This window comes from Meleagris gallopavo, chromosome 4, assembly GCF_905368555.1.
Source record: "Meleagris gallopavo chromosome 4, MGAL_WU_HG_1.1, whole genome shotgun sequence".
In the NCBI taxonomy this organism is placed as follows: domain Eukaryota; kingdom Metazoa; phylum Chordata; class Aves; order Galliformes; family Phasianidae; genus Meleagris; species Meleagris gallopavo.
Genome location: NC_139407.1, coordinates 47,862,468 through 47,882,717, shown reverse-complemented (window position 1 = coordinate 47,882,717; position 20,250 = coordinate 47,862,468). Strand labels below are relative to the sequence as shown.

The following is a 20,250-nucleotide window of genomic DNA, read 5'->3' as shown; positions in this document are numbered from 1 at the left end:
TATTCTGTTGTGAGTTCCCTACTAGGCTTCTGTTACGCTTTGGCTAATTCAACATTTGCTCCATCTGAAGGGTAAGTAGGATGCACTACCTGTTCTTGACCTGGCATCAGGGAAATCTCTAGCAGTGAGTTATTCTTTCAGCCTGCAGCATAGCTTTGTAATTTTGACCTTATGCAAATCTTATGCAAAAATAAGGACTTCATTTAAATCACTGCCTCAATAGCTGCCAGACATGTCAAGTGTGGCAGTGATATACTATCTCTAGAGAATAAACCAGAAAGTGAGGAGCAGGAAAAGGAAAGCTTCTGTGTGCTGGCAGTTTTAAAGAAAGTGCAAATCTCTTCTGCAGGCCTGAAGAAAATGGGATGATAAAATTCTCAGAGATGGCTTTGACTTGGAAGAGGGGGGAAGAGCAATTACGCTTGTTGGAGAAGAAGGGAAGCTTTGGATACAGGCTGATCAGTTCTTTGAAGTTAAGAGAAAGGAATAAGGAAACACAAGTTTTCTATTAGAGGTTAGAGAAAGTCTGGCAATGAGATATGAATGGGAGGAAATAAGGCATTCTCACATTCTGCTGCAGCAGCACCTGTTGGTGTCCAACATAAAAAAACCCTTTTGATTCTTTGGATTACAACTTAAACATACCCACATTTAAGCCACCTCTATGATTAATTCTCCTCCTAATTTTATTGCAACCTGAAGAACAATCTCTAGCATAATTTTTCACTAGGACTTCCATCCAGATGTCAAGGGAATTCAAAGTTTTGCAATTTTTTCCATTTTCTACCTTTGATTTTTTCTGAATTTCTTCTCCTTTGTGTCTGACTGGCATAGCCTTCTTCTTAAGACATGCTATGCAAATTTAATAAGCATTTGTAAGTAATACTTTTATATGCAAAGACCTAAGAAGCAAACCAGAGAGTTTACATCTCCTGTAACACTGCAACACAGTTTTGCAGAAGTATAGATTTTGTTTTCCTGATCCAGCAATTACACCAAAGAGAAGTTGTTTATAATGCCACTCAGATTGTTCAGCTGAATGCCATTTATCAAACATAGCAGGTAATCAAATGTTACTAAAATTAGCTTGTAGCTCTCTTACTACTATTGCATCTGCAGAAAACAAATGTTTTCCTGTTTGTGTGCTAGTTTCATAGCATACTGCAGTAAATCTTTCAACACAGAATAGGCACATAGGTGAACATGACATGTCTCCCCCCAAAAAATTATTGTTAGGACCCATGGTGATGCTTGCATCATATGTTCTGTGTAGGTTAATATAGACATCAAGCATGTTCTTGTTAAATATTCTGTAAAACATCAGTGAGAAGTAAAAAATATTTTTTCAGAAACAGTATGTCCCTACTGAAAGTTATTTTTTCTATAAGGAAAAGATCTCAGAGATTAGTGTTGCTCATTATCTTAAAAAAAAAAACCAAAACCAAAACAAACAAACAAACAAAAAAAACATTTCACAAATACTATATAAATAAAATAATCCCAACAGTCTTCCTCTTATATAGGAAATCTTGGTACTCCAGAATGAATTGATCAGGGAAGAGGAGAGTAAAGGAAAACTAAAACAGATGAACAGGCTGTTTGATGAGCAGTATCAGAGCAATTTTGAACTTTCTTTACTCTCCTATTCCCCAGTCAGTTCATTTCATGACATTACAGTTATTGAACACACAGGTGAAATTGCTCTTGCCCTGCCATTGAAGACTGAGAAGCTCTCAATGAAGATGAAGATCAATATCAGAAAAATCAAGTGCACCTTCTTGTGCTTTGAGGCCATTTCTCTAACCCGACAAGCTAACACCATATCTGTAAAATAAATACATAGAGAAACTCTCATGGAACTCCACTCAAGTAAATCTTCCTGGATGTGTGCTGAAGAAAATAATAACCCAAGAGCAAGAATATAATTCTATGAAATCAACATTCCAATCAACGTTCTTAGTGACGGATAATTTTCATTTATGTATTATGTTCTAAGAAATATTGCAGTTTCATTAACTTTATAAATTAGAAGCCCTGTGGATTGATCTAAACTACAAATGTGCTTGAACTGATTGATATAAAATAATCATCCTAGCATCACCTTTTCTGTGACTTTCAGTGGTTGATATACTCTTATCTAAAGCAATGGGTCAACACCCAAATCCTGAACTTGTCTGCAACATAATTCAGGAAACACTTGGCTCTGGAGACATATTTTGCATGTAAGATTATAATAAGAATGGAAGATAGTATACCAGGTTTCAATTACCTAACCAATCAATCAAAAAAAAGTATGTTTCAGTAACTTGCTGAAAGTTGGTTTGGATTTTTCTTGACAGTTGCCTTAGAACTGAGCATGGAGTTTTAGGCTGAAAATGGCAAAGAACTGAATATTTTCCCCAAAAAAGTAATTATATGCTGTTTTTGCACAGGAATGTGCTAATCGAAAATTTTCTGTAATTATGTTTTCTTGCTACTGCTGTTAATAGAATTGCACCATCATGATTTATGTCAGATTTTCCCCTTGTGGATGCAATCATGAAGATTTTTTTTTTTTACTGGTAGTGGAAGTTTCAAATTTATTGGTAGTCTAGGTTCTACAGGCCAACTGTTAGAAGATTTCTTGTGGGACAACATGCCTGGCTCTAATACTTTATTGCTATTTGTCTTGTGCATTCTAAAGTTGTATTTTCACAGTGCCTTTGTAAGGGCATCTTGAAAGATAAAGAAAGATGAGCTCTACCAGTTTGATGAGATCTGGAAGGTGTAGAAAGAAGGTAAAAGATAGAAACACTCACCTAGAGTAAGCAGTTCAACTATTACCTACTTAAAACTTTCCACATGACAAAATACTTAAAAATTGTTTCAGTGTGTTCAATGTGTTACCGGACAACCTAGGTACAAATTATCTGGCTTCAGTCCTCTTCCTCCAACAACTGAAACAAGTACTGCATGATGTTAGATGAGAATGTTGAATATTGTTACCAAAGACTCTTTTGCAAACAAAACTCCAAACTGCTGAGGACAAAGGTATCTTCAGCTGTTCTTTTTTCTTCCTCTTCAGTCTTAGTGGGCAATAATGCAACACTTCCCTTTTCTTGTAATCCCATCTAACGTTGGATGAGCCAATAGTGTGTGCAGGTGGCCAAGAAGGTCAATGGGATCCTGGGGTGCATGAAAAGGAGTGTGGCCAGCAGGTCAAGGGAGGTGATACTCCCCCCCTACTCTGCCCTGGTCAGGCATCACCTGGAGTACTATATCTAGTTCTGGGCTGCCTGGTACAAACAAACAAACAAACAAGCAAACAAACAAACATCTCCTGGAGAGTCCAGCAAAGGGTCACAAAGATTATAAAGGGCCTGGAACATCTTCCCTATGAGGAAAGGCTGAGCAAACTGGGTTTGTTCAGCCTTAGAAAAGAAGACAAAGAGGTGATCTTATTAATGTTTATAAATATCTTGTGTGGGATTCAAAAAGACATGGCCAACCTCTTTTCAGTAGTCTGTGGGGCAGGACAAGGGGAAAGGGCAATAAACTGGAGAATAGGGAGTTCCGCACCAATATGTAAAGGTTCACAGACTCCAAGTCCCTGTACGGTCCCTGAAAGTATCAAATTAGATAAGAAAAGTGTACTATTAACAAACTGATGCATTTAAAAAAAGATCAGTACATGCTTTGACCTCGAGTGTTTGAGTAGCACTGCTGCAGAAAACTAGTCTTTATTCTATTGTGACCTAAAAAATACATAGATTTCTATACTTAATGAAGTTCAGCTTGTGAATTTTCCCAGTTGTTGATATAGAGTCCTTGAAGACAATGCAAACAGAATTAACAGCTTTAATGTAATAAGGTACATTAGAGAGTGCTTAAATTTAAAATTAAGTGCACTCTGTGCTTTGGAATGTGAGAGCCTATGGAGGCTACTACAAACAATAAAAAGGAACAGAATGTGATTTTGTACTGAAAGTACATACTGTGGCAATTTGCAATTCTTTCTGTATTTGTAAACAAACCTTACCTGTCAAGGAAAGTTATGTTACTTTGGAACATGAGATTTATTCATTGCGAGAGGTCTTCTGGTCTGGGAACCAGTTCCTTCTGAAAAATGCCATTAAATTCTTTATTCAAAATAGGCAACCAAAAAGAGCAGATCAAAGAGACTAGTTCACCACTCCATTAGCATAGTGTGACGTTGGATAGTTTTCTCTGCAACACTGACTTTCAGTCTCCAGCCAACTCATTCAAATAATGTTGTACATTTTCACCTAGACTTTGTCATACTGAAATGTGTGCTTTTCATTAAACACTATGCATTTTGGAATATGTTGTCCTAATGAAATATAATAAAAACCAGAAACACTTTGGTGATTTTTAAAATTTAAAATCATATTTCCAGTATACATAGTTTCAATAACCAATAGTAAGAGCTTTTCAATCCTGCAGGAATTAAATGGTTAGACTGATTTTTTTTCTTCAGAATTTCATCAACAATGAAGTCATAGCTGATTTAGTCCCTTCTATTTCTGAGTGTAAAGAGAAAACAAAATGTCCAAATAATGATCAGAAAATTAGCTAGATTGTAATTCTTCTTGCCAGTCAGGTACTGATTCTAATTCAAGCTATAAGTTATGCAATACCAAATATGAATTGAGCAGCTTAATTTAAAACTTGTAGATATGCAAGCATATGTTAAAAATATATGAGTAGGCACATACATGCATACATACAAAATTTTATACATACATCTTTTTTTCTTGCACAATGTTTTCTTTAGACTTTGAGTATTACATTTACTCACTGAAACATCTCTGGAGCAGGGTTTAGAACGCACTCTAGGTTTCTTCCTCAACTACCTTAGTGGATAGGAGATACTTTGCCAGTCTGATAGTATCTAATTACAAAGCCAAGAGGTGCATATTTCAGTAGAACACTCTGAGATGTTGAAAGATGATATTCTGAGACAGAGAAGGGCATATTAGCCATTGATTTAGGTCAAAGAAACAATTCACTACAGGATGAATAATGTTAGTTGAATGTTATATTTGAATATAGTAAAAGCCTTTAAAAATCTCATATATAATAAAGGTTAGCACTGAAATTTAGCTTTTGCCAGAATATTACTGTAGTCCATTAATCCTAACAGAAAAAGATTCTGTTTTAGCTAGTTGCTCCTATAATGCAAAATACATTTTTTGTTTGTTTGTTTGCTTGTTTGTTTGCTAGTTTGTTTTTCATAAGTTATTGGAAACAAGTACATTAAAAGTGCAAATTTTCAGGTGACACCACTATTGAAATTAATTATTTATGAGCATGAATGTAAATAGATATTCTTTTCACACCAATGAGAGTAAAACATGCATTCAGATCTTCCATCCAGAGGGAGAATTAAAAAGGTTTATTATTTACTACATTTCTTTTCACTGTTTGTTTTATGTCATATTTTTAATATTATTATTTATACATTTAGTTGTATGATTCTTACTTTCTCATTATGTCAATTTGTGTTTTTCTTTGTTGTTTTTTTTTGTTACTGTGAGTATTCATTTTAATTCCTTCCTCCCTCCCTCCCTCCCTCCCTCCCTTCCTTCCTTCCTTCCTTCCTTCCTTCCTTCCTTCCTTCCTTCCTTCCTTCTTCCTCTTTCTGTCTCTCTCTTTCTCTCTCTTTCTTTCTTTCTTTCTCTCTCTCTCTCTTTCTCTTTCTTAATGAAAAAAGGGCAGCTGTTCCCAAGTCACTGAGAGTAGCATCTGTGCCAAGAAACCATGCAGGTCATGCTGTTGTTGCTTCCTGCTGGATGGTCCCAAGCAAACTACAAGCTGTTCATACTGATGCAATAAAACAGACAGTGCCTTTGAATGCTTCTGTGGAACTTGATAGCACTGTGCTGATAACCTGTGAGCTGTAAATGATGCAGAATACTGTTGATAATACATTTTTTTTTTTTTTCCTCTGAAGCCTTCAATCCCTTGGTAGTATTTCTACATGGATACCTTCTTTGGAACATGCTCTTTGGCCTGTGTGCTTGGAAATTTCTGAATGTGACACAAAAGTTGCCCCCTCTGACCAGAGGATTTTCACAGCCTTCAGGTTTCAGTGAGAATCTCACAGGTGTGAGAAAACAGTCAGTGTATGTATGTCACTCCAAACCTTTTGGTTTATGCATCTGTCCAACTCCCACAGCCTAAAGAAAGTTTTATTCTGGTCATTAACCAGAGAATTATATTCTGTTTAACTACAGCTAAAATTTTCTGTGCAAGTATGGGTCATATAGGATTATTTTAACTTGGATTTTTTACACTAAACTGTAAATATTCATGCCATTTATTTATTTATTTATTTATTTATTTATTTATTTATTTATTTATTCTTCAGTTCCAGCCTAGGAATGAAAAGCAGAGCGTTATAATATCATTCTGCTGTTTTACTTTCAAGAGCATATTCTATCAAATAAACATTACAGGTTGCAACTATTGAAATGGATAACAAAATACAAATGAACATAGATTATCATTAAGCAAGTAACTTGTAAATCTCTTTAATTTTCTTTGCCTCCCTTTTTACAGCATGGTTCAGGACAGGTGACAGGAATGATTTTCCCTGATATGATAAAGTCCTGCCTAGGAAAAGTTTTACATGTTTATAGCACAGAAAACAAGATGTTTATTAAAATTTTTCTAAATGATAATTTATTCAATGCCCTTGTATTTCTTTGCAGTGAAAACTAGGGTTTTCTTCATTGTTCCACAATGGGGAAAAATAAAGGGATAAGCATAAAAGTGACTCTGTGTACACACCTTCCACTTGATATCTTTCCAGATCACTTTACAACTTTCCATTTTTTCCGTGTCTTCAACTGCTTATTTGTATTCTGCAGGGACACTACAGCCCTGATGGTTTGCTAGATAATGACAGTCTGTAGCTATCCTGTCAGCCCTGCTGTCTGGGAACAAACAGCACTAGAGATTACCGCTATGGAGAAGCATGAATTTCCAACCCTTTGAATAGTTTTGCACTCCAAAATGTATTTTCACTCAAAAGAGTGAAAGCATATGAAAATACCTTTTGAAAGAATACTGTAATACCTCCTTTGGTTACTTCTGAAAAGGATGAACTTTGCATTCGTATGACCTATGCACCATTACTAAAATTTTTGGCCATCTATGTGGAGTACTTGTCTTTTAAACAGAGGAAAAGCTAATTCTCTCACTTGGAATATGTGAATAATATGTTGGAGAAGAGTCAATTCTGCAGGAGAGATATAACAGATTATAGCTAGAAAATAGGATAGTGAAAATTAGTTCTCTTTTTGTAAACTTCTTTCCTACAGGAAATTAATGCTGACTTATCACAACAAGCCTCTTTTATGAGATGGGAGATGGAAAACAGGTAAACTGCAGATAGCGTCATAGAATTATTAAGGTTGGAAAAGACCTCTAAGAACTGTCCACCTATTACCAAAATTGCCCACTAAAATGCATATGGTTGTAGTTATAATTCTAGTGATCTTTAAGTGATCTGGAAAATTCATATCCCTGCAATATTTACATTCCTCAAGTATCTTCATTGGCAAAAGGAAAGATGAAGTATAAAATTTACCTTAAGTAACTGTGGAAAAACGTCAAATCTGCATTGTAACTTACTATGCCCAATGGAATTGAACACTGAATATGCGTAAGAAGCACTTTCTTCAGCGTTGGTTGGATTTTATAATGTTTTGACTGGATACCTCACTAAAAATTAGGGATATATCTGTCACTTCTGCAATCATGATCTAGTTCAGCGTGGAGAGAGCTAAAATAGGTCAGTGTTGACTCAAGTTTGTTTTGAATTTTCTATCTCCTTCAAGCTCTTGTCCTTGCCTAAAGGAGACTGTTAATACCTGAACTAGCAGCTCGGATTTAGCATGGGCATTACCAGATTCAGTTTGTACAAACAGGACTCACATTTTCAACAGAATCAGACAGCTCTAAAAAAAGTGTTTCTGTTGGATCTTTGAAGAATTTGTGCTTTTGCAAATGAAATTAAACTAACTCAATGCATCTTTCGGATTGGGGAATGTTGGTGAATCTGTGCATGCCACAACAGCAAAAAGGCAATTACTTATTAACATTTGGAATCTCGTCAGGATCTAAAATATGTCTATTTCCTGACAATATTGACAACCTTATGTTGATAAACTGTTTAAATTTTTTGTGCTTAAATAATATTTTAATGATATTGCTCAATATTCGCATGCTATTACAGCAGTCAGGGAAATAGACTGTTTACATTTCATGAACTGCAATGGGAACTAATTTTATTTCTTTCCAGGTGTCTACAGTGCCAGAATTTGGCCGCATAGTAATTTATACCACCAGCCTTCGTGTGGTGAGAACCACTTTTGAAAGATGTGAACTGGTTAGAAAGATATTTCAAAACCACAGAGTTAAATTTGAAGAAAAAAATATTGCTCTGAACAGCGATTATGGAAAAGAACTTGATGAGAGATGCAGGAGGGTGTGTGAAGCCCCATCCCTCCCTGTTGTGTTTATTGATGGCCATTACCTTGGGGTAAGTAAAGCATGAATCAATGAAGTCTAGAAGAACAAATGTAAATTGTTATGTTATTAGTGAGATTGTTTGCAGTGTCAGAGTGATAGGAACTCTGGTATACACTGGTATGATTCGTGCAAAGACAGAACAGACAGCTGGGGAGAGGGAGGGAGGGAGGGAAGGAAGATGTAGTAATTTCATCTAAGCTATCCCGTGTTTCTTAAACAAATAAACAAACAAACAAACTTATTTTGTAATTGGAACCATGAAAATCTAGATAAATTGACTTTTTTTCTTCATGAGAAAGATGGCTGACCCAGGGAAATTAATACACATTGCAGGACTATTTCATTTAGTAATATATGCAATGAATATGACCTGTCTAGCAGCTTAGGGCTTAAGAGCTTAAGCATGCACTATGTGGTGTATCAAGAAACTATAATCAGCCAAACATTGTTTTAAATAAAGAATTGATTAATACCTAAAATCTAGCACTAAAAAGGGAAAAAACTGCCCAAATGCTGCTCTGTTGCAGGAGTAGAAAACTATAATTAAAATTTGTACTTTGGGGCAAGGAAACCACCATTTGGTTCAGGCCTGTTCTTTAGAAATGTTTTTCAGAAAAGAATCAGAGTTTTAAAGCAAAAAGAAAAACACACACATGAACAAAATAGCCTGGGAGCTTAGAAAAGGTATTAATCTTAAGTGGTAAAGAAGTAGCAATTCGCAGCAACAGTGAGTCTATGATTTGTGGAGGCAAACTGTATTTAAAAACAGCAGGGCTGGTTTGTTGGTATTATATTTAAGTAATGAAATAAAATGCAATCAACAAACAGCACATAATTGACGTTGAGGATGCAAAGAACAATCAGGCACCCTTCCTCCCTTTTCCTGAGAGACTGGGATTCTGCCAAACTGCTTTGCCTTTCCCTGAGCAGCTCACTTCACCAGACAGCTGCAGAACCTGCAGAATGGGCAACATGCAAGTGGACATCAGCAGATAGAGAATTTCAGTTCACAGCAGTAACTGCTTTTATCAAAGTCCTGAGGTAGACAGCTCTCTAGCTGACCAGGAACGGCACTGCTACTTTCAAGAGCAGCTTAAAATTCACCAGGATTTGGACTAAGCTTTGCTCACCTAACCGGCATGTTAAATATATAAATAAATTAATCCACATGAGCTATGACCAAGTTCAAGAATATCTTGCTCCAGTCTGGAGTATTTCCAGAAGAAATAATTTAAAATACTGAAATGTATTGAATAAATTATTTGCTCAACCTGATTACAGTCGTTATTGTATGATGGATAGTCCATTCATTCACTGTTTTTTTTTTTTTTTTTTTTTTTTTAAGAATAGCAAGGGAAATTTGTTTTTAATGGAGAAGCAACAGTGTAGCAAGTAATATAATTTTATTAAAACTAAACTTTATTAATTTTTTTTTTAAACTATTTTATGGGATATTTTACATAGGTGTAGAAATGAGGGATGAAGGAAAGGAAATGAGGGAACCAATTGTATAGAGGAGAGATGTATCTAGTTGTCAAATTACTTGATGGCACCACCAAGTAGAAAATGAAGAAAGAATTCCGGTTTAGAAAACATCTATTACTATGTGCAAACTCTATTCATATTGTTTAAGGAAAGATCTGTTGATCTAATAAAAAAGAGAAGAGGACAAAACCAAATCAATGAGGAAGAGAAATAATTTGCAGGCCAGTTTGCATGCTGCGATGGTTACCGTTATTTACCCATTCTTCCAGGATGTGGAAGCAGTCACTCCAGCTAGGCCAGGCTGGACATGGCTCTGAGCACTCTGATCTAGCACTAGCTGTCCTTATTTGTTCCAGGGGAGTTTGACTAAACGGTCTTTAAGGATCCTTTCCAAAAAAATTTTGATTCCATGATTCTGTCTGCTGCCTTGTAGGTGGGGTGGGTGTTTGCAGGGCAGCAGTGTGCTGTGCTTGTGTATCAGTAAAGTGTAATTGAGAGCTCACTACATAATTTGGTCCTGTTGGTGACAGTGGATATTTCTGTAATGCCTTTTTGTGATAATTATCTTCTGCAGGACAAATGTACACAGAAATCCAGAAGCCTGGTGTCTTTGCAAATTAATCATGTATTATTTTTTGATCCTCTCTCTCTTTAATTTTGAATATTTATTTCCTAGTAAATCCTTTCCTGAAGGAGATTGTATGTAGTAATACAAAAGAGGATCTATATTGAACCAGGCACCTTTCAGTGAGTAATAAGGATAAAAAACCATCCTCATTAAAGTATGAACAGTTTTGAAAGGCGACAAGATTATTTTTAATGAGATAAATGTAACAAAAACACTAGAACAAAGCTTATGTGCATGTGACAAAGAACATGGTACTTGAGTCGCTCAGAAAGCCTGATGGGGTTGTGGAGTAATGCAAGCTGTGTGGATAAATCATCACAGGGCTGTGGAATTTATCATGCTTGCACAGGGGGAATGAAACAAACCAGCTTTTTCGGTAGAAGCAAAAAAAAAACCATATTTAGTCCCTAGCAAGGGAAGTCCTGTTTGCTGCAGTACTGCAGGTTTATTAATATCTCTTTTTTTTCAAGATTGAATCATTGTATATGTTGATACATGCTCTCTAAAGATCAGTGTTTCAGCAAAATGCAGGTTTTTTCTTTCTGCAGCACTCTCTTTACTGTCTGATCCAATTCCCCCACGCCCTTCACCAGAGGTTGTCTCCATCTGTAATGGAATTATGCCATCTGCTGGGGTATCAAAGCAGAGTGAAAAATGATTTCCAGAAAGCAGAAAGCAACATGGGGAAAAAAAAGAAAAAAAAAACACTGGAACATTCATTTACTCTTTCACAAAGGCACCCAGGATTGCTAAACATTTATGTTACATAAAGCCCCCCCCCTACTTGGAAAGGGATGAAAACAAAGACAAATAGATCAGTCCTAATACACATATTTGCTCACTGCTTTATATTTTTAAAACATAATTAATTCATTTATTTTTCACTTTAAATATGTGACTAAATGCCAATACTCAGCTGTCATTTGAAAATACTCTAAATATTTTCAAATCTGTACATTTATGATAATTATTGTTGCAAAGAAACAACTTCCTACTTAGTTTCCTCAGCTGAAATCAATCTACTACGGTGCGAGATTTTCAGTAAAAATATTTTCACTAATTATTTACTATTTCCTATGACTGATGAAGCCATTTTTGTAATTGTTCTTAGAAAATACCTGTGTAAAGTAAAATTTGTTATTCAAATAATAACACTTTCCTTTTTGCTTCTTTCCAGTGCCTCAGTGATTAGTAGCTCTCAACTGCATTCATGTTTTACTATAGTAATCATATTTCTGAGCTTTTCCTTGGAGGGGTAGATGTGAACAACTCTGTGGCAGTAAAGCTATGTATGATATGATTGTTGCATTCACTCACATGCTTCCCCTGCTTTGAAATTTCAGGAAGTGTGGGATTTAATTGCATGTCCTCTTAATAAGAAATCTGTTAGCTCTTTGCATTTCAAGTATAACATTTCTGGTGCTTATATCACGCTGCAGTTGCACTTTTTTCAGTTTATTGGCAAATTTCCAGGTGTTTAATCTCATTCCATACATGTTCACAAGAGATACTTGGGTTCAGCTGTTCTCTACAAACCACAAAGCGGCCGAGATTGGCTTCATGCCACCCTCATTTACTATTTCTGTGCTGTGCTAATTTTTCTCTGTATGTAAGGAATGATGCAGAAGAGAGGCTACTTCCCCATGTCAGCAGGCATTCAGTTCAGCCAAACCCATACATGGATAAAGATGCATCCCATGATGAGGAATTACATCAGAATTACATCATGGCAATGGTAATGGGTTACATTCATGATGGATGAGCATCAGGCTAGTTTAACGATAACACAGAGCTGGAGTAGTAGGTAATTTACTGGACTTGTCCTAGTTCTGCAATTAGTGGGACCATACCTGAAATATGATACTAATTACTGGATAATCAAAGGAAAACAGAGAAAATAGTTTGAAGAATAAAAACAGCACAGAAAACCCTTGAACGATTTAGCAAAGTCTGCACATAGCATTTATCTATCAAAAGGAAAGCAATCACCTCACTGCAGCCCCTGGGCTGGACCATGCAGACCGCTATTTAAACTAGCAGATGGGGCATTAGCAGGCTGGAGTTTGGAATATCTCCCTGGTTCACAAAACTGAAAGCTCTCCTCTCCTGGCTAAATGTTGTGGCCCTTCTAAGTTGTGTTCTTGATGTCCTTCTTTAGACGGACAGACTCTTAACTGTGTCACATCCCTCTGTGGTCACTTGCAGACTGACTACAATCTGAGAAAAAGAGGCATCACTCTGTGATCAGAAAGCAGCTATTGGACTTATTTAACAGCTGCTTTAATTACTCCATTAATTACAGACACTGCACATTAGACTTCACAGATTCAAAGGGTAGATTAACCTCTGCAAAGTATCTTTTATTCAAATTTCACTTGAGGCAGACGTTAATCAAAAGGACATACTTAAGCACTTGAAAATGCTGATAGCCATTTGGATGTATGGTTTTTAATTTTAAAGACATAGTAATGAGACTTTCCACTTTGGGAATAACACAGCTGGCTGACTGAATGTCATTTGAAATATAAATCCTTTGAAATATCAATCTATTATAAGAAACCTGTCAGACTTTTAATTACAGGCTTCCCAAAGCCAGTCAGTTCACTGTATAGTACCACTGAATCACTGAGGAGAAGTCACAAGAATGGTTTCACAAGAAATGATCTCCGCCTACATGAGGGCAAATCAGGGCTTGGCCTGCTTAGAGAATTTGAAGTGCTGTAATTATATCTGTAAAGCTGCAAATCCTTAATGTTTCTTCCTTGCACAGACAGTGTAAACTGTCCCAAGCCAGTACAGCATGTTTGAGCCTGAGCTAATGCTCTGTGGGCCTTCTTGGCAAACCTTGGTTTTGCTGTGCCAGTCGCTCCTGCTGGCCACTCTGTGTTAAAACAGAGAAAGATTAGGGGACAAGTGTGAACGAAGCTGCTAAAAGCTTCTTTGCTGGGGACACAGAGGGCTGCGAAGCACATGTTGAAGCTGGTACGCTCTGTGTGCACCATATGTAACAGATTGCAGCACAAGAAATGATAGCTGGTCTGTCTCCTGCCATATTCCACATAATTAACAACAATTAATTACCATACAGGTAGTTTTTTCTTAAATTCTTTTGGAAGTGGAACACTGAAAGAGTAGCATTTACTGCAGAAGTGGCACTAACACCACTAAAATATTAATATCTTCTTAAAGGAAATGCAGTCCTATGATTACAAACATCTCTACATAAGACATAACAAACAAGGTAAATGTGTCTGCAGTGGACCTGTTTAGTGTATCACCCTACACAGAGTCAGAAGTGCATTTCTTTGTGCAAAGCCACAGCAAAAAGTCTTTCAACAAACTCACTAGACTGTCATGCAAATTTTCTTTCAAAGTTTTTACGCCCCTTGGTTGACTTTTGGGCTACACTCTGAATTGGTTCTGTGTACAGTACAAAACCACAAGCAGAACTGCTGGCCCCTTTCCTGCCTGCTCTGTACCTTGGGAGATGTGACTGTGGTTGACTCAAAGCTAGTCTGATCTGTCAGCCTGCAGCCTGTTCCAGAATCCCCTTGCATCTCTCTGCTCACAGATTCACCAAAGGTGAATTATAGCAGTCTGAGCATTCAGGGACAAGGAAAGTGAAGAAATGCAATGGCATGAAGCCATCACTTACGGCCAATTGTCCTCAGCTGTGAATAAGCACAAGACATTGGAGAGATGGAAACCTACGCCTTGCCTCATCTATGCTCTGCTACTAGCTGGTTTCATTACTGTGCCATTCCTTCTGTCCAGGACTAGATCTCCTCACCTTTTCTCACTCTTTTCTGAATCACTCATTGAAAGCATCTGAAAGCACTGGTAGTAGTCAGAATTCAGTATATTTAGTTGTAACTGATGTGTAAACAGTCAAATTCAGCCCTCTAGTTACAGATGGGAAAGAAATTAAATTAATCAAAGAAAAAAAGGAAAAAAAAGCTTTACATCATCTTTAACACCTTTTTTTTTTTTTCTCTAAAAAATTATTATAATTTACTTTCAGAAGGAAAAAAGAACTAACTCAACACTGCCTTTGTTCAGCTCGCAGAGCCCTCAGAGGCCCAGTGTATTCAGACTGAATTATTATTATTCATTGTTGTGTCTGACTTTAATGTCACTACAGTATTTTCATTACACTTTTCCTCTGTTATATATTCAACATATTATGTCTTAATTCAATACTCAGCTGCTAGAATACTTGAAATAAAATTTTCTCCTCTCATTTAGTGCATTCTCTGATGTGTTGTATATTTGAGTAACTGTAATTTTTGATATAGTAACTAGACATATTTTTTATTCTGTCAAGAGGCATACTCTGTAAAGTAAAGTGAACACAACCAGAATTTCCAAGCTATGTCACTTTTTATGAAGGGGAAATGCAGTACAACACTTGGTAACTAACCTCAGACAGTTCTACAATAGCTGCCATTAGACTGTTCCCTCCTTCTATCTTTCCTAGTTACAAAATACTTAATGTGAGTCAAATTTGTACTCAACTTGCTTAAATTTTCAAGACCAAATACTCTAATAATCTCAGGCTTTTCATGCTGACCTTTTTCTTCTTCTTACTAATAGGGTGCTGAGAAAATTATGCTAATGAATGAATCTGGGGAACTGCAGGATCTCTTAACCAAAATTGAGGTAATTGTATTTCTGCAATTAATCATAGGGAACATGCACTGAATATTTACAATTGAAAATGTTTTTCTCAACTGATTACTTTTCTTCTGTTACAAACTGATGATTCCAAATTGAAATTGATTAGCTAACCAGAAACTCTTAAACAAATGTGTACGTGCAATTAATACATGCAGAATTATTGTTTCTGAGAGGATAGCTGGTACCTCTCCCCAACATTTTTCGTTAGTTTGGAATAATTGTCCCCGTATACTGTCTATGGGGAGGCCCTATGACATTAGTACCAAACCCAGTGTAGGTCCTAATATTTGCGCAGTAAGTACAATTAAAAGACAAAAAATGCCAGACTACAGCAGACTACGATAACTGCTTACTGAATACAACAACTACTTTGAATACGTAGTTACCTGCTGGGTTTTATCATAAAAAAAAGGTTTTGCTACAGTTACAAGGGACAGTCATGTTTCTTCATTACTGAAGATACAGAGAGTGGTTATTGAAACAATCTATTCCAGAGAGAAATAGTGATTTTTGAGCCACTAAGATAAAATGTTTCTTTCTTAGCTCTCATATTTTGCTTTCTGTGTGGAAAGGTTGTTACCTACAAACATAACAAGTAATAATGAATTTAATTATTTAAATACTAATATTGTATTAAAATTTTAAGATTAATTGCAATGATGAAGGACAAGGGCACACCTGAGATAAATTGATAGATTCACACTAAATTTTTCTAAGCATTGCCTCTAGAGTAAAACAAGTCATTTGTCCAGTAAAGAAGAATGGAGAAAAAAACAAACAAACTAACCAAAAAACCCCTTCTAATACTCTCATGCTACTGCATTTCTAGTTAGTTTGTCCCCCATAAAAAATTTCCATATAACTTCGATTTTTGCTTGACAGATGTATACATTGCATAATCTATTAGTCTTCCTATGACTTCTCCTTACCTATAACAATAATCTAACAGACCAATAAGACATATGGCAAGAAATAATGATGTAAATATTTTGCATATCTAGTAAGACCAAAATACGCTGCTTCAGATAAATTTGCACAATAGCTGCTGTGTATGAGCCAAAGCACAATTGTATCAATAGTATCATCAGGTGAAGTAAATAGGAACATACTTCTACGTTGCAGTATGGGTTTGGAGCAGAATCATACACCACCAGTAAGCAATCACTTAATAAATTAGCAATATTTTCTGCAAGTATAACTTAAACATGCCTTCAAAATCCCTGTGTTCTCCATTAGTTCTGCCAAATAAATAAATCAATAAAATGAGAAAAAACATTGTTTTACTCATGAATTAGGACACCTGGGCAAACCTAAGACTTGTGTGCAGCAATTTTCTCCAGATATAACATGAATAATGATGATCTTTCCCTTTTCCACATAAAGCTTTAGTGTTCTAAACCCATAAAGATGAACACACCACTTATTTCCTAAAGCACTGCTTGTCAGAAGCTATGAATTGCTTTTTATTTGGTCTGATCAGCTCTAACTTTAATAGGAGCATATTCAGCATAAACATGCAGATGATGAAAGTCATAATATCTTAACGTACATTGATATAAAACCAATCAATTGGTATCTAGTAGAATTGATGACTACAAGAGAGCAACGTACAGATTATTTCATTTTGCTAGCTATTTCAGCAACTGTGAACATGAGTTACAGAGGTATAATGTGACTGACAGATCTGCAGTGAGCCTCTCTCGCTACTGCATGCATGTCTCTACAAAGAAAAAGGCAGACATACTGTTCTTCCGTGGTGGCATAACTTAGGATGGGGAGGTGAAAGTTTCTCAAGACAGGAACAAAAATTTGTTTCTGAGAAGCTGTCCCAGAGGCCTCTTTGTCCAAGAGCTTATGATGGTTGACAAAGTAACGTTTTGATCTTTCTCACTTTCTTCTTTGAGCAGAGAGTCCAGCATCCTCATGAGTGCCTCTCATGTGGGGGCTTCGGTTTCCTTCCCTGCTCAGTGTGCCATGGGAGCAAGATGTCTGTGTTTCGAAACTGCTTTACGGACTCATTCAAAGCCCTCAAGTGCACAGCTTGCAATGAGAATGGGCTACAGCGCTGCAGAAGCTGTGCAGGTTAAAAAGGGCATCTCCACATGTGCAACTCAATTTTATTGTACTGCAGCAGTTTGTAATATGATTTTTTTAAATTAATCTGTTTATCTAATTCAGTCAATAAAAATCAATTTATAGTATGCTTCTGCTGGTTTGGTCATTGGAACTCTTTCAACCTGTGCCTGACTATATCATGAACTCTGAGGTGTTTGTTTCTACATTGATAGATAGATTTGTTGTCTACCAAACTTACTGTGCTTACATTTGAGTATGAGGTATTCCCTTCTTCTGTGGGTAATCAGCAACACCAAACAAGTGAGAAGATAACATAGCATTATATATCACATGGAAATTTCTGATATTCAACTTAGTAACAGTTATGGATCAAGGTCTGGTCTAGTGCAACTGTTTTAGAGCATTTGCTCTTTCCAGCAGGGTCTGTGGTCAGACAACTCTATCACTGCATACAACTTCATCTCATTTTTGGAGGGTTTCTCGAACAGGAACACAAGAGAATTAGGAACAAATTAAGAACAAAGCAGAACAAAACAATTTTCTCCACTTTTCATAGAGTCATAGAATCACTAAGGTTGGAAAAGGCCTCCAAGATTATCCAGTCCTCATATGACAAATATTTCCCACTAAAAAACATCCCTCCGTACAACATCTAAACATTTCTTGAACACTTCCAGGGATAGTGACTATACCACCTCCCCAAGCAGCCTGTTGCAGCACCAGATCAGGGAAGTTTTTCCTAATGTTCAACCTCCCCTAGTACAACTTGAGGACATATTCTCTTGTCCTTTACTAGTTACATGTGAGAAAAGGCTGATCACCATCTCGCCACAACCTCTCTTCAGGCAGTTGAAGAGAGCAATAAGGTCTAACCTGAACCTCCTCTTCAAGGTAATATCCTCTAGTAGCCAGAAAAGGGCTATATTCTGATGTGGAGAAAAATGAAATCTGATTTTATTTCTCAAAACACTCAAGGATATATGACCACACTAGAGAGTATTCTCTCTAGTGATAAAACAGAGTCTCACAATATTCATTTGTGCATTAATTTTCCCTGTTTTCTGACACCTGGGAATAGTGCACCATAGGAAAGAGATGTTATACTTCAAAAAAATCAGCCAGACCTGTGGGTTGATAAGTTTATTCTAAACCTTTTGCATCAATAGAGCTGCACTGGCAACCAGTGCTTTCTACTGCCTCAGGAGTCTAGTCAGCAGACAGGGCATAAAATCAGTGCCTCAGTCTGTAAAGTCAAAGGTCTCAGTAAAAGTTTTTTTTTTAATGTGTGTGTTAAATATAAGCACAAAAACAATAAACAGTCATCATAAATACTCATGTATTTGAGGTACTGTAATCATAGCTTTTAGCATTACATGCAAACTGATGTTAATTGCAGATTGATATTTGATAAGTTTTATCTGTTGTCATAATGATAGAAAAAAATATATATGGATATCATCAAGTAATAGAAATGTACTTTTAAACAAATGTAGGATGTACCTATTGTCATTCTATCCATCAGTTAAAATCTTGAGAATATGGATACAACAGAAAGTTCAGGCTATAATCGTTCTTGCTTAATGTTTTGACACCTTTGCTATTGAGGGAGTCCTCTTGTAATATCTTCTGGCACTGCATACATTGCAGCCAGACAAGTGATGTACTATTTCCTTTCTCCATGTCCCATGTTCTTTTACCAGTCTGGGACATAGTGAGCCTAAATTTGCCAGTCCCACATTCTCTTCTAAAAGTTCACATTCTGTGTCAAATAAAAGTTAAAAACAGAATTCTTTCCTGTTTTTATAGCCAATCTTCCAGCAAATATTTCATAAGCCGTACAGTTTGAAGAACTCTTTAATGTTCTACTGCATTTATTTTCCAGACCTTTATCTGATCTATGATAGTAATAAGTATGCCCTATTTCAGTCTATGCTTCTTGCAGATCATAGGATGTTCAGTAATCCCAAATATGTGATACTGCATTTTACAATTGCCTTCAGTGAACTCAGTATAGCTACTTTTATATTATTTATAGACTTGGAATATAGCCATAAGTCCTGTTGCCCTGTCTAGGAGCTTTTCTACTACCTGCCTTTGCTGTACTATTTCTTATGGTCTAGAATACTTTGCTATACCATAACTTGTTTTTCATGTTTGATCCTGGATTCATACAGTTCATCTTTTCTCCTTCAGAGAGCTTGTCCATCCTATTTAGTAGAGATAGTCTTTCCTACTAAATTTTCAGCTGCTGTCAGGCTTTGTATTAATTTAGCGTGCACTTGCAGATCAATAGCCTATTGATAAAGTGATTAATTTTTTCTCCCCTTAACTTCATAGTGAGCTTTCTTTTCAAGAGTTTTAGTAAACTCTTTCAAAATGACCTTTTCCCCCCCAAACATGGAATTTCACATAGATAATATTTGTAATAAAGGAATTCTTATTAGTGGATCTTAAAGTATTTCATAAACCTTGAAGGTCATCACAGCAGTTCTGAATGGTGAGTCAGATTTAGCATCCCCATTTTAACATCCCAACTTGCCTCAGCAGCAATGAAGCAGATAAAATTGATCTGAATTTCCACAGAAAAGCAATCTTTGCTGATGTCTGGGTTCACGTAGATAATTCTGGGCAGAAATTGGAATTTACTAAAAGCTTTACGCCCCCTAAAATATGCTCTGAAGAACATTCTTCCTTCTTCCTTTTTTTTTTTTCTTTCTTTTTTCTTTTTTTCTTTTTTAAAGAAAATAAAATTTTATTTTCCAAAAGCTTCATATTGGAAAAACTATGACTTTTTGACTTTCCTTATTTTCTTCTTCATTTAATACTGCTAAGATGCCTGGAAACAA

At 36.2% G+C, this 20,250-nt stretch overlaps 1 protein-coding gene across 2 annotated transcripts in view; it reads left to right on the top strand.

Moving 5' to 3' along the window:
- The window catches only part of GRXCR1 (glutaredoxin and cysteine rich domain containing 1), a 32,530-nt gene extending 15,115 nt beyond the window's left edge, over window positions 1-17,415 (top strand). For both annotated transcript variants that reach the window (XM_085221919.1, XM_003205851.3), the window contains 3 exons: window positions 8,309-8,548; window positions 15,245-15,310; window positions 17,236-17,415. In XM_085221919.1, the coding sequence (XP_085078045.1) occupies window positions 8,309-8,548; window positions 15,245-15,310; window positions 17,236-17,415 (486 nt within the window). The remainder of the gene's footprint in view (window positions 1-8,308; window positions 8,549-15,244; window positions 15,311-17,235) is intronic.
- The last annotated feature ends 2,835 nt before the right edge of the window (window positions 17,416-20,250 follow it).